At 36.4% G+C, this 15,202-nt stretch overlaps 3 protein-coding genes across 3 annotated transcripts; all 3 read left to right on the forward strand.

The window, feature by feature from the left end:
- Nucleotides 1–973: 973 nt before the first annotated feature.
- LOC116305812 (histamine H2 receptor-like) lies at nt 974–2,911 on the forward strand. Its single transcript, XM_031715783.2, has one exon. It carries the CDS (start codon nt 1,417–1,419, stop codon nt 2,326–2,328), a length of 912 nt encoding a protein of 303 aa, XP_031571643.2. The 5' UTR covers nt 974–1,416; the 3' UTR covers nt 2,329–2,911.
- Nucleotides 2,912–5,169: 2,258 nt separating this feature from the next.
- On the forward strand, nt 5,170–6,297 carry LOC116305816 (adenosine receptor A3). The gene has a single exon (XM_031715787.2). It carries the CDS (start codon nt 5,170–5,172, stop codon nt 6,220–6,222), a length of 1,053 nt encoding a protein of 350 aa, XP_031571647.2. The 3' UTR covers nt 6,223–6,297.
- A 5,249-nt stretch (nt 6,298–11,546) lies between these two features.
- On the forward strand, nt 11,547–15,035 carry LOC116305813 (uncharacterized). The gene has a single exon (XM_031715784.2). The coding sequence runs from the start codon at nt 12,087–12,089 to the stop codon at nt 14,475–14,477; it is 2,391 nt and encodes a 796-aa protein (XP_031571644.2). The 5' UTR covers nt 11,547–12,086; the 3' UTR covers nt 14,478–15,035.
- Nucleotides 15,036–15,202: the final 167 nt, after the last annotated feature.

Genomic DNA, 15,202 nt, shown 5'->3' on the forward strand with positions numbered 1-15,202 from the left:
TAATAGCGATGTTTTTTTCCCTTCGTTTGCTGGTTTGGTAAACCATTATTTCAAAACGAAAATTGACACCTAAGCTTTTCAAATTTTGTCCATTCTGATTGGCTAACTATTTTTCTCAGATCGGCTCGAAGTCATGATAGATTGAACACGTGATCATGAAGATTAATGAAATACATGAAGAAGCGCTTTTAGTGCGGAAGTTGATTCCTTTTCACGTAGTATGTAAACAGCTATGCGTCTATACTTTAAAGATTGAAACAGGCTGTCTTATAAATACTGAATACTGCACAGTGAATTGAAGTTCGCGTCTTCGCGGTACATAAAGAGATTCCTTTTTAAGCCAAAACCAGGCTAAACCAACTTGACGTTTACCTATCGTAGCCAATACAATTCTTTTGGTGTAAATAAAGAATACTTTTCTTTACTTTGTATAGTGCTTGCATTTCGAGTCATAACGGTAAATTATAACGGAAGTCTTTTAGAAGCCAAACTCGGCCTAACAACACGTATAAATACAAAATAGTCCTTTACTTAATAGTGATTTGTAGAGAGGTTCGAGTCGTCTGGTGTAAATTAGTATTATTTCGAGGGTCTGTAGAAGAACACTTTACATGGTAGCCAATATATACCTTTTTGTATAGATACATAATAATTTTCTTGTTTTACTTTGACTTAAATTTCTAAATATTCTAATTTTTCGTATGAGTTGGCATTACAAACGCTTGAAATCATGTAATCAAATAACTCCATAGATAATTCCCAAAAAACTCTCCATAAATCTTAACGTTTATAATTACTGCACATGTGATTGACAGATTTAAAAGCCTTGTACGTCCTGAAGTGTTCAGCGTTAATTACTAGTAATATATCCTGCTCCTCAAGCTGCGCGCTTTCTCCGATTTTCTCCTACTTTGAATAACAATGGTAATCTGAGACCATAAAATCTTACCAGCTATATAAATACCTTCTGTCAACTTAGTGAAGGATTTGAGACATTCCCTGAAGCAACCTGGGCTGAACATTATCAATATACTTCCTTATACTGGCAATTCTGGGAGTGCTTTATCGAAGTATTGACATAAAACATCTAGGATAAGACAGCCAAAGATACCTGTTAGTTTATTGCTCCTGTGATGAATAGTTGATCACTTCACAGTTTTAGACACGACTACTGCGAATTCTGACAAAAGTACCTGTTAATTTGTTATGAATCTTTGAAGTTCAAGATTATGCTCTATTACGTACGAGGAACTTTGGAAATGTGCAAAACTTAAAGGATTTCAGCTCTCTTTTTAAATACTTGTTTGAAGTCTGAGTTTAAAGATTGTTGCCCATTATCTCTTTTGAATATCCAAAGTTATCACTTAAGAAAGCGTCTTATTATTTCAAGATATTCAGAAAGTGAATGAAAGCAAGATGAATGAAATCTGGAGCCGGATATATTGGACTCTAACCGCAATAATTGGACTCGTTAATCTACCAGTGAATTCAATCGCTTTTATAGTCTTCGTCAAGGACAAGAAGCTGAAGAAAAAACAAATGAATGTCTTTTTGGCTAGTCTAGCGATTGCGGATATTTTGATGATGGTCGGCGTTGCCCCTGGTTACGCTATCTTTTGCTACAACGGATGGAAAACGACAAACTTTTGTTGGATCTTCGTTGGCGTTAAAGACTATGTTTTTATCGCTACGAACTTAAATATGCTTGCTATCTGTTATGATCGTTATTGTGCGGTTATAAAACCGCTTTTGTACTCGGTACTAATGACTCCGATCAGACTCAAATCTATTTTAGCGTGTATTTGGGTAATTCCAATAATTTTGACATCTATTCGCAACGCGTGGCATTTCAATTTATCTCTAAACTCTATCCACATCGATAAGATCTACGATAATATACTTTTATTTCTAACTGTTCTTTTTCCTCTTTGCATAATGGTTGTGACGAATATCAGAATCATTATAGCTATAAAGAGGCAGACATACTTAATATCTTCATCCCAAAACCTCCAACAACGTCTTGAAAATAACGTGCAGCCATCCAGATTATCTACACATACTAAACAAGAGTGGAGTCAGAAGAAAAACGGAACCGTTTCTTGTCTCCGTGTTGTCCTCGCCTACGTGATTGCTTGGCTACCGAGGATAGCCTTCAACCTGTATTTCCTGTTTGGTAAACCGGAAAGCGTTCTGTTAATGAGAGTGTCTTTACTGTTCCTGTTCGTGCAGTCCACTCTTGATCCTTTCATATATTCTTATTATAGGAGTGATTTTCGTTTCGCTCTAAGGAAACTATTCAAGAGACGCAGGTCGAATTTTACAAACTGACACTTGTCTAGCGAATTCTGATCGCAGGGAATAAAATAAAAAACCGCTAGCTTCACAATGGGGACACTAGAACCATCAACACCCTGACTTCGAGTTTTTTTGTCACATTTATTAAGAAGGCATACTGTAAATCATCCCTTGGGCCAATAGACCCCTTCACAGTTCCCTGCGCCATCTTGAAAGGTAGCTGTACCTTCGCATCGAAGCGAGACGAACGGTGAGCTTGCAATGATAGAGACCTTTTTTAACACCTTGGACAATTATTCACATGTCTCTATAATTGCAACCTAATCAAATCTTCGGGGACTGAGTTACTGCCCAAGAGAGACAGGGCTTCTGTGCATGCTCAGGAAAACCCTAAAAACATATATATCCAGATGTTTGGGTCGAAAAAAACGGATCATCGAAATCATAAATTAATATTGAAGTGGGGAAGTTTATAGAAAGCTGTGTGTACGTGCGTAATTTGAATCTCCAGAAAAGGAAAGCTCAGAGAAGAAAGAAATAATACTCAAGGGAATAACACGTGATCTCTATTTTAGGGAAACATTTGTTGCTATCCAATAAAGCTACAATGACGTCATCATATTAACTTTAATTACTTTTAATTACTGAAAACATAAATAAAAATCCGGTTTATGCTTATGAGCATGGAACTCATTTAAATATATCGCTGATTGACGATCGCGTAGAGATAATAGCGCAGCGCACTGATTCTGAAAATAGCTTAAAGATTCGGACAAACATTGCATTCTGTTTAACCGCTACGAGGATTATACGAACCGATTTTATTATTTTTACTTAAAGTTACAATCATATCCCATGTAAACTAAGAGTCAACTGCGATCGGCTGTGAAAATTATCTGCTGAAAGTAAACTTGTAAGTTTGTTTGTCCGAATTTCGCCTTTGTCTTCGTTTTTATGACGTCACGGTTGCGCTGCGCTATTGAGTGAGCACCATGAGGTAGCAAGCACCAAAATGTAATATTTCAGATAAACATTTCAATAACATTAGGATATCATTTTAGTGAAGTTTTTCTATAAAGATTTCGATCTTGGACTCAATATTGACGAAATACATGCTGTAGTTTTTCGTATTTGTCTTTGTATATGGGCAAAAGAAAGAAAGGAGACAGAAATATAGAAAAAATATACAATCGTCAATAACAGATCACATGTTTCTGATTCAAGCCAACAAACCATCTGTTCTGCACAAAAACGATCAAGGAAAGAAAACAAACAATAATTACTCGTTCGGCATCGACTTTCGAGTCCAAATATATCGATGTTCCAACCATTGTCAAGGTCATACCACGGACATGACCAGGGTAATTTTGAATACTATGACTCGCACAAAACAAAGTACTTAATAGAACGATCTGCTCTCTGCAATCTGCCACACTACATAATGAAGGCTTGAGGCGTACTTATCCATGACTACTAAGCGCAATTTTTCTTCCGTAATTTCCTTGCTTTATATATATTTTTGTTTTTATTCTTTTTCTCCCATTTATTTCTCTAACAAAATGTTTTACATTCTTTATTACTTTTTTGGTCATGTGCATCATGTAACATTCTTCCGTTCCTTTTGATTCCCATTCTATTTCGTCCCTTTTCTTCTTTCTTTTCTTTTCTCTTTCCCACCATTTACGTTAGCGTTTCATTACTTTCCATTCCTTTATTCCCACTGATATTTCCCTTAATTAACTTTTTTCTTCTCCAAGCTAAACAAATAGTAATAACATACACACATTCTCTATTGACACAGCGTACAGCACACAACATTCACCGCGAGATAAAGCCCACACAATTTACACACACACAGATATATACAGTCTTCAAAATGCGTTTCATCAAACAGCAGATTATCCAGTTATATTATAGATAGTTTCTCTAAACTCTTCCTTACAAACTCCCTCATAAGAAACAGTTTGAGTTCGTGCAGTCGTCTTATTACCACAAATAACAAACTTCCGACAAAAGGGAACTATAAATTCAAAAAAAAACAAACTAGTAAAACTAATGATGTCGCTCATAGAACGTGACGGAATCAAAATAACAATATTCAATATCTAGAGTATTAACCAATTCACTCCTCAACAAATATCTCTTTTGACGTCAGAAAAACTTGCTGTTTTTTACATTGATGGCCCTAAATATCGTAGGCCAATGTCAAGCAATTGTGGAATCGAAATATGTACAAAATTAAAAGCAAAAGTATATTTTTCTTTGCAAGTTAAACAAATTAAGAATACTACGCGACAAAAACAATGCATGGAAATATATTCTAGGTTATTTAACTAACTGCCCGATTAAGTTCCTTTGAAAAATTATTTGTCTTGATTAACTTTTGAGTCATCAAATGTTCGAAGTTCCGGCTTTTACCGTTGTATATCTGTGTATTAACTCAGTCTAAGGTGAAAGAGGTTTTAGTTCCTTGGATTAGTCAGTGCCCGAAGCAAACCTCAAATGATTTAGGTGAGACGATTTTTTCATCTAAACAGAATTACTGTTTGTGATTTTACTTTTAGAAAAACAAACTTTGCCGCCTAACGTCTTTTTGTAGTTTAAGGTATAATATCCTCTATGTGTGTGTTTTCTTTTTCCTTCACCTTAGCTCTAATTGTGATATTCTTGCAGATGTAAAGTCGCCGAAGAAAACAGTTATCTAATCATTGGGCGCTTACATAATATCTCTGCTACACAGCTCAGATAGAGATTTTTAATTTTTGTTCTCCAAGCGATAGCGTATCACGTACGTACCGACGGATCCGAGATTGAGGAGAGAAGAGTTATTATATTCAAACAGAAATATGGTTCAAATTTTACATTGACTGAACAATGAATTCCACTACGTTTCATTGGAACTTAGGCTGGAATACATCCAAAGTTCACCTCTTGAATCTAAGCATGCAAACTATTCCTCTACAAGAAGATTTCCTACTCGGTGATTACAACACTGAACAATGTGACAACAGCTTGGATCAGATCTTCTGGGTTGTAGACGCGTTTTTTGGCGCCTGCATTTTGGCGGGAAATTCCTTCACAATCGCGGTGTTTATATTCGGAGGTCAGTTTTATCGATGTCAAATGAATGTATTTCTTCTGAGCTTGGCTGTTTCTGATATCCTGCTCGCTTTGATTGTCATTCCGAGCTACGGTGTATACTGCACTGGATGTTCCGTATCTCTGAGCAAACTCTGCTGGTTCTTTGAAGGCGGGAAAGACTACACGTTCCTTGCGTCTGTGTTCAATCTTCTAGCTATAAGCTACGACCGCCATCTTGCGGTATTCCGTCCTTTACTTTACAATCTACAAATGACAGAAAAAAGAATGGCTTTAATCCTAATCTTAACATGGCTTTTGCCTGGTGTCTTGGCAGGGCTTAGAAACGTCTGGCAGCACATAGATAGCGCTGAGGAATCCGAGAGGAAAAACACTGTATACACTTATATCCTTTTCTTCGCATTCGTCCTCATCCCAATCATCACCGTCTGTGTTATCAACATCCGTATCATTCACGCTATAAAAATCCAGTTGCGAAAAATACAAGGAACAGAACCGAGAGTCCATTGCAACAGAACTGAAGTTTCTACAACCTTCTATGTCAAACACATGCATGAATCAGATATCCTGCACCGTCGGAGAGGAACGTTTTCATGCGTTCTTGTAGTCGCGCTGTTTGTCATTTGCTGGCTCCCAAGAGGGATTTATATAATGCTGCGTTTGTTTAACAAGGCTGAGTTAGGAGGTCTGTTACTTGTAAAGCTATCAATAACTTTTTTGCTTTTTCAATCTAGTCTTAATCCTATTGTTTATTCATTCTTTAGATCAGAGTTTCGACAAACAGCGCGAAGGTTGTTGACAAAGTTGACTAAGGTTTTTTGTAGCTAGATACTGTAGGCTTCTTTACGTGTGTATTGTTCTTTCTTCCTTAGTCCTTCCTTCCTTCCTTCCTTCCGTTCTTTTTCTTTCTTTCTTTCATTCATTCATTCATTCTTTCTTTCTTTCATTCTTTCTTTATTTTTTTCTTTCTTTCATTCTTTCTTTCTTTCTTTCTTCCTTCCTTCCTTCCTTCCTTTCTTTCTTTCTTTCTTTCTTTCTTTCTTTCTTTCTTTCTTTCATTCATTCTTTCTTTCTTTTCTTTTTGTCAAATATGGGTTTCTGCCCATTAAATTTTCAACGTTGTTATGTTGCACGTCAATACGTAAGGCAAAACAAACTATTCGTGAAAATTACTTAAACTTTACCGAGTTCATAACTAAACGAAACTCAAATATCCGGAACAGCTGCGATGTAGATATTAACCATCCAATACTGTTACTATAAACAAAAACCTCGTTACTTAACAGCAAACGTTGTGTTATGACAGGATGTTTTTCTGTTAGGGAGTATTCCGTTTGAACGTTTTGAAGGTAGACCAAATGGTTCATTAGTCTCCTTCGCAGTTCCTTGCGCCATCTTGAAAGGTAGCCGTGCCTTTGCATCGAAGGGAGAATAACGGTGAGCTTCCAATGATAGAGACTTTTTTAAAACTTTTTGAACAATTATTCAAAGATATCTATCATTGCAAGCACCTATTGGCTCTGAATCGGATGAATATGATTAATAATTTGTTCCTTTTCTAATTCCTTCCCTCCTTCCTTCCTTCTTTCCTTCGTTCCTTCCGCCCGTCCTTCCTTCCATCCGTCCGTCCGTCCTTCTTTCCTTCCTTCCTTCCGCCCGTCCTTCCTTCCTTCCGTCCGTCCGTCCTTCTTTCCTTCCTTCCTTCCTTCCTTCCTTTTTATATCATAATATGATATTTTATTTATTCAATCGCACTACCTATATCTATAGACTACTGCAATCGCAAGTCTAATGCGCGCACAAATCTTTTTTAACATTAGATTTCCTTACATCAACTAGTCTTTAGGCGAGGAATTTGCAGTCTGACATCCGGGGTCTGGGTTCCCGCTGTTTGACTAGACATTTTTCCTCTTAGCTCGTATATGGCTTATCACAGTATCCTCTCACTCAAGAATGACAACAATATTTTAATACTCTTGAAATAGGAGCCATGTCATGGCGATAACCGTTTAACAGTTAGATTATTGATAAGATATGTTTATATTGCTTTTGTATTGTTGCTTTGAATACCGATTGGGCGGTAATTTTTAGTGACAACGCGCATGCGCAACTAACATAATGCTGCGGGTAAGGTACGCTTGCTTTATTTATGATTCTAAAGGTTAGTTTGGTCATCACATCATCATAAATGGTAACTTTTGATTGTCTGTACAATTCTACTCTAATTAACAATTTAATTTCGGCAAGCCATATGACACTTTAATGGTTTTCTCTAATTCCGAGCACTTCGTTGGCTTTCTCTAATTCCGAGCACTTCATTGGCTTTCCAAGGCATTCAATGCAATCTTCTAATCACATCATTGTATTCTAAATAAAATGAATTCCGATGAAAAATATAGGAAAATCAGTCTCAAACTCCGGATATGATGTGTCATAAACAAAATTTCACGTGACACGAAGCAGAAAAAGTGTCCATTAATAAAATGAACAGTGCCATGGTACTACCAGGTGTCTGTTTCACGTGAATTATCACATGACCGACGCGTTTTGTTTTCGAAAAAAGCATTTCACCTGTAATTGACAAATGGTATATAAAAGATCTATTTCAATATCTTCTCAGGAAGCAGGTTTTATCGTTATCAACGGATCGGCAGCTCTTGTTCCTGTTATGATCGGAGCTTCTTGACTTGTGCTTTCAGCTTGTCGGGGGTCGTTGGTTTGATTGTTCCGGCTGCGAGAAGACTTGTCTCTTTGAAAAACAACTATCTTTGAATTGGACACTTGTGACCACCAACGGCAAATAATAAAACTTAGATCGACTTTTAGTGAAAATGTTTTTTAGTGTTTCACTATCTCGTTTGAAGGATAGCATGGCATTCTCTTGATAAATACCATCAGAAAAAGACATCAGACTCAAGGGAATGGCAGGTGATCTGAAGTGGAGGAAAAAATTTTTTTGGCCATTCGTTCAAACCAACGTTGTTTTTTTTTTTTTTCTTTCTTTCTTTTTTTCCTGAAAATCCTTGTAACTCATATAAGTATATACGAATACATGAAATATATATTACATATGCACTACATATGCTAACACACACTGGCAAATATTAATAAACAAAATTACGTACATGTGACACAAAATACTGTAAAACATAATTTAAGCACTCGTTATAACCATATATATTATATTTTAGTCACTACCTTATTCATCATTCATCATACATACATACACACATATTCGCATATATTTTCAACTTCTCGGTCGTAAGTATTTTTACTGCCTTTTTTATGCACCTTTAATCTTTTCTTTCTCGTTAAACCGATTAATCGCCATTTAGCCGTCGGCACCTTCATTCAATCATGATCCTGAGACGTTTTAATGAATAGAAAAATTGAAAATTAAGGCTAATAATGATTGAAAAAGACGCGACATTAATCGTTAGTGCCCTGAAGTTAATCTTCCTTGAATTCAATAATTGAAAAGTTTGAATAAGAGCGACGCCGAAAATATATGTCACAGGGCCATTGAGATTACAGTAAAATTTGTGAATTGCAAGCTTTTTTATTAGAATAAAGCTCAAGACTGAAAATCTGTCTGGTGGTCTTACTAAAACTATAGAGCCTATATGCCTATTTCAAAAAAAGTTGTCATCGCCAAAGGCGATAGACAATACTAGGCGATTGGCGAAAAGAGATAGGAGATAGGTCATTCCAAGATACAAGAATAGCTGGAATAATTTGTGTTTCTGCTTCTTCTTCTCGTCAAGAACATGGACCTTAGTGTTGAGACTGAATCCATGTTCTTTGTATTCAACGAAACCATTTCCATGTCGGAATGACCTATCGCCTATCGCCTGGGCGATGTTCATTTTTTTGAAATAGGTGTATTTTGGATGTGTAAATTCTTAATTGAATTTTATGGGCTGGCAGTGGCGAATGCGAACTGCACTGAAAAATAACACATATTCTGAATAAAACTGAAGTTTTACTCGATATATTGAGTTAGATCTGCTCAAAAGATAGCTAAAATTTGACTGAGATATGTTCGTGCAAGTAACTCTCAATATTGAGTAAAAAATGAGTAATTCAACTCAAAGTATTGTATAAAATTTACTCGAACATTTTCTACTAAGAGAGCATAACTGATAATAAATAATAAGTAATAAATAATAAACTACTGGGAATCTAACAATGCTTCCAAAGAGTTGCTCTTCTTCAGCTGAAAACCAGTTGGAATTTAGAATTTGAGTTTAGTGGAGAAAGGAAACTTAGAGAACCTTGAGGAAAAACTCCCCTTCAGGAGAGAACTTCGACTTATAAGCGGTAGAAAGAAAATATCAAGGCTCGAAAAGAAAAAGAAAGATGTAAGAATATAAACCCGCGCTTTCCGAGGAGTTTGTTTTTAGTCTTGATTAAAAACTTCTTTTGTTTGTCTGACTACATATGCTGTTTGTTCTAACGGCATTAAATAAATGTCGGGAAGATCAATGAAAATTACAGTTCATAAAAAAATTAGACTATAAATGAATATTGTTTTGTTATTTTAGGAAAATTTTGAAGTATTACTCTATTATTTTTCAAAATTGAAAAAAAAAACTTAACGATGAAGAAATGCGAACATTTATATGGCTTTTTTGTTCATTTTGGAAAGGTTTTTCATTCAGATGTTCGTTCATTGCACATAAATGGGTTCAAACAGCTGGAGACATTTGAATAACGTTTCGATCAGCATATCAATGATTTAGAATAGTAAGTGGCAAGAAACTATAACTTTTCAAGCTGTAGAAGCCAACAATGAACCTTTTAATTAGGCATTGAAATATTACTTCTAAATTCCATTCGGCAGCCATATAATTATCAGTTTATTCAAAACGAACTTGTAAAGCACTTGATTGCTTTTCTTTATTCCCTTACTCAAGCTGTTTAACATATGTTCGAACAAATGCGTCATGTATATAGTTTTTCAAATAGTCATATAGTCAGTTTCAGTTCCCTCTGGAGTATTCGAACACCTAAATGGCTTTCTTACCTTCATGTTGTAGCGCCACATCAGAGGATGTTCACTTCCCTCTGGCAACATTACTAATAGAATTTCTAACTTGGTATTTTATTCTATTTGGAATTTAAACTGATCCGCTACAACAAAGCCATATATCTATTTACTTTCAACCTTTCCCCTACAGCAAAACTCGTAAATAATTAAAAAGGCATGGAATTTTTTTTTCTTCCACCAATTTCGTGAAAAACTAAGGCTCTAATATAATCTCTTTAACTAGGTTCTGATCGTGACGTCAGGTTTATGTGAACTTTTTCAATGAGCGTTTAGCGTGTAAAACAAACACGGAAAAAATATGATTTCAAAGATAAGTACCTGTCAATTCAGGCGATTCTTTGGCAAAGAAGGGTTTGTCTTCTGACAATTGAAAGGCTTCTATGGCGTCAAGAAGTTTGTTGGTTTTTCTGAGCTCGAGCACTTTATTGGGTTTTTAAACACTTAACTGGTTTTCTGCGTTTTTTGTTTGATTTTCTGAGCACTTAATTTCTGTCGTTTTTTTTTTTTACGAAGCAATCCCACTTAAGCAAGTGAATGCTATATAGCACTTCTCTGGTTGTCTGTACATTTTTCTGGGATTTCCGAAGTCCTTTCAATGAGCTTCAGTACTTTAGTGGTTTTCTCCTATTCCGAACACTTCATTGGATTTTCTTGATTTTCAATGTAATCTTCTTAAAAAAATCAATTGATTTTTGGTAGAATGATGCTGTATTTTGTAGAGCTGCCTTGCCTTCCTATTAACAGCTTTCTAATGATTTATGCATTTGTGGGGGAAACAATTGGCGCTGAATTGCATTGGCTCGTATATTGTTTCCAACAGGCGTAAAGAAAATCGATTGATATGTCTGATATACGACTAGTTTTTGACAGAAAAAATAACTTGTTGAGAAACATGTACAATACCAAAGCCAATGCGGAACTCTTCATTTCTGAGTAGCACTCTGTTACTTTATGCTAATAAGAACATTTGTCCTTAAAATTAACATATTCATTTGCACTTCAAAGGTTTCTGTGCAGGGTTTTTTTTAATTAGAGAAAATAACCCCTTTTTAAAGAGATTTGCGGCTTGGTTTATTTTTTCGATTGTTTTGGAGATTTGACTTCGTCATTGATTCACTTTCTGATAGAGGCACGAAGCTACACTTCAATGGGTTTAGAGAACTTTTCCTTGGTATAGATTATTAATATACTAGTGGCACCAGATGTTATATGAAAAGTTCTGCGGGCTAGTACTCGACTACATTCAAACCATAGAGCAGTTCAATGGATTCCTGAAAGCCAGTAAACTGAAGCACTTGAGAGGTTTTTGTTATAATATAGCCATGCATCGGAACTGCTCCAAAAGGGTTAGTACGTGAATTCTAAACGCTTTTTCAAGGTGCAAATTCCGTTTTCCAAAAAAAGAGGGCGATATTAGAGACATAATGTCTGTGGCTGTCAACCGGAAAGCCTATTGGTAATCGCTATTAGGTGTTATTTATAACTTTATCCTCGGCAGCATCTAAAAGGCTTCCCAACGAAATCAAGTCTTAAACTCAAGTTAAAGAGAGAATCTTGTTTGTCAGCAACCTGGATACTGTTGCATGGGCTTGCTTGGGTAAACTGCTTTACGTTGCTGTCACACAAAAAAAGAAATTGCATAATGGTCATGAAGTATGAACTCAACCGATATGAATCGACGTCGTGGAACATTTCAAAAGATCCAAACGTTACTACATCATGTAGAACGTTAGCTGAAGCTGCTTTTCTCACGAGTTATATCGTCACCGGAATCGCTATTTTTATTGGTAATCTATTCACGGGCGCTGTGTTTCTCTCCAAGCATCAGCTTCGTCGAACATACATGAATGTCTTTTTAATCAGCTTAGCTTGTTCGGATTTCCTAATGGCGATTCTAGTGCTTCCGGGTTTTACACTCTTTTGTAATCACTGCTTGGCCCTTCTATTCAGCCTTTCTCTAAAAAGTAGAACCTGTAATGTTCTCGATGGCTTGAAAGATTTCGTGTTCCTGGCTACCGTCTTCAACGTCTTAGCCATCACTTTCGACCGTTATCAAGCAGTTATACAGTCTCTTAGATACCGTTCGAGAATGAATAAAAAGACTGTTGCATTTATTTTGGTTCTAGTTTGGCTCGTCCCGTGGCCTATAGCCTACCTAAAGCATATTCTCACTTTTACGGACCCATTAATTTTTAAGGAAGAAAACAGGAGTTTGTTTATTTACGATAATGTCGTTGTGTTCACGTGTATTATCTCTCCTATGGTCGTCTTACTGGTCGTGAACACTATGTTGACTAGAGCAATCAGAGAGCAACAAGCTAAGATTAGTAACCCATGGCCAGGGAATCTTTATCTGACCCAGCAACAGATGGAAGAAAGGGAACAAAAAAATGAAAATGAAACCGCAATGGGAAATGCGGAGAGAACGAGGGTTGAGGAAAATGGTGTCAGAAGGGACAACCACGAAGACAGATTCGAAAATCGTGTCAATGAAGGTTTCCAAGGAGACGATGAGCAAGATGAAATTAACGAGAACCATGTTGAAGAATTGAACAAACACGTGGCTAACGAGTCACGTGAAGATCACGTGGTCGGCCCTTCTATAAATCTCGTAATAGCTTCTATATCAAGTGAAGACGGTAATAGTAATAATAAAGCGAGTCAAATTAATGGTTTCCAAGGTGACAGCGAGAGAGAGGAAGTTGATTTTAAATTTGAAGAATTGGACGCTCACGTGACATGCAATACACGTAATTTTCACGTGACTGCATATGCAAATGAACTTCGCAGAAAAATCTTGGATGGTGATGTTGGTTGTCTTGGAGCTAAATTTCATTCCGAAGTTCTGGTGAATCGTGAAGCTAACGAAAGAAAAATATTGAGTGGATTTTCGCATGGCTTTGAAATTCAACAAGAAAGTTATGGTCGTCGCGATGATAGTTGTGACATTCAGAGAACGAGGTCTCAAGCTGAGAACACAAAAGAGGAAGAAACAACGGGAACAAGTATTATACCAGAAGCCTTACAATCATCTCCAAGAAGAAAAATAGGCTGTGTTACGCAGCCTCTGCAATTATTGCCGTACGAAAAGCAAGAACCTATAGCAAGCCAGGATTATTCCATAACAGAAATTAATAATCCAATTCTCGATGCTGAAAATACAGACTCGTTAAAACAAGCGAGACCCACCGTTGTGCCGCAAGAGCAGGAGTCCTGCGCGATGTGCAACTGCAGAAATAGTTTTTGTGCAGAACGTTTGAGAAGAGTGAACTCTCTTCAAGGAACACTGGATCAAAATGTTGGATTTGAAGACGCAAACACAACACAAGGACAACTTGGAGCAAATGTGTTCGGAGAGGAAGAGCTTCAGAATAAATCCTCGTCTTTCTTTGATAACTCAGAGCCTCATAGGCGTTTAACGACGAGAGAGTTAGTTAAAATGAATGCCAACTCTTGTTATCAAAATGGTGCTTTTCCAAAGGCAAGCGAAGTGGAGATTCCATCACAAATTGAAGATAATAAAATTGGTGATGACATAGAATGCAAACAAGACGATGGAGCTGTAACAGTGGAACGCGTCAGCGAAGAAACACAACGATACGGGGAAACTAGTGGCTGTTCGACTACAGAGAAGCAAAGTCCTACTAACAATAGGGGAATTAGAAAAAACCTCTCATTTCAAGAGCACAAAAAATCTACAACAACAAATTCAACCAAGTCTTCTCTCACTAGAAAACAAATGAGGAAATTATCTCGAGATAGAAAAGAAAGAAACGGTACGCGTTCATGCCTTACCGTGGCTCTAATCTTCGTGATTTGTTGGATACCCAGATGTTTGTATAATTTTTTGCAGTTTTTTTCTGCGCATGATATTATCGATATGTACTTGTTGGAGAAGTTTTCTATGCTATTTCTTTTTCTGCAGTCCTTAACTAATCCACTTGTTTATTGCTTTTACCGTGGTGATTTTCGTCAGGCTGCGAAGGAACTTATACGTAAGATTACAAGATGCAAACGACAAGACAATAACTGATGAGATATTATTAGTGGTTATCGGTACTTATTACTATCGATTTGAGATGTTGGAAATATGTTGGGAGTTTCGACTTCCAACATATTTCCATACTATAGAAGTAAAAAAACCATGCAGACAAAATGGCAGGATGTCAGCACTTCCATACCATGGAAGCTAGTCATGATCGGAAAGTGCACGCGTCATTTTTTACCCGTGAGTTCCATCACGGTTAGCGAAATATGATGGAAGTCACCACTTCCAACATGTTTCCATACCATGGAAGTCGAGAAATGGTGGAAATATCATGGCAGTCACTTAAACACAATACAAATACCTTGGAAGTCGCAAGTTCCAATTCATATTTCAATGGTATTTTTAACATATTTCCATGATTTAGTTTTGGACACTTCCAACATATTCCTTCCAACATATTTTCAACCTTTTTCCAAATTGACTTCCAAAATATTTCCAACATGCACCCTTTATCACCAACTAACTTCCAATGTATTTCCATGATATTTGCAACATAATTCCAACAAATTTCCATATCATTTGAACAATAGTTTAAAAGTTAGACTTCCAAATTTTTTCACTGATCATGTTTTCAACATATTTCCAATATCTCAAATCAATAGAATTTTTCAGTGTTAACTTAGTATTAATAGTTGATGATTAATTGAGAAATGATTTTAAAAATCTTTATAGAACTGCTTAGTTCCGTTTGGGACCCAGAAGTCGTTATT

Source organism: Actinia tenebrosa, unplaced genomic scaffold (genome assembly GCF_029948245.1).
Source record: "Actinia tenebrosa isolate PJP-AT-01 unplaced genomic scaffold, QUT_ActTen_1.0 PGA_scaffold10__47_contigs__length_13832649, whole genome shotgun sequence".
Taxonomy (NCBI): domain Eukaryota; kingdom Metazoa; phylum Cnidaria; class Anthozoa; order Actiniaria; family Actiniidae; genus Actinia; species Actinia tenebrosa.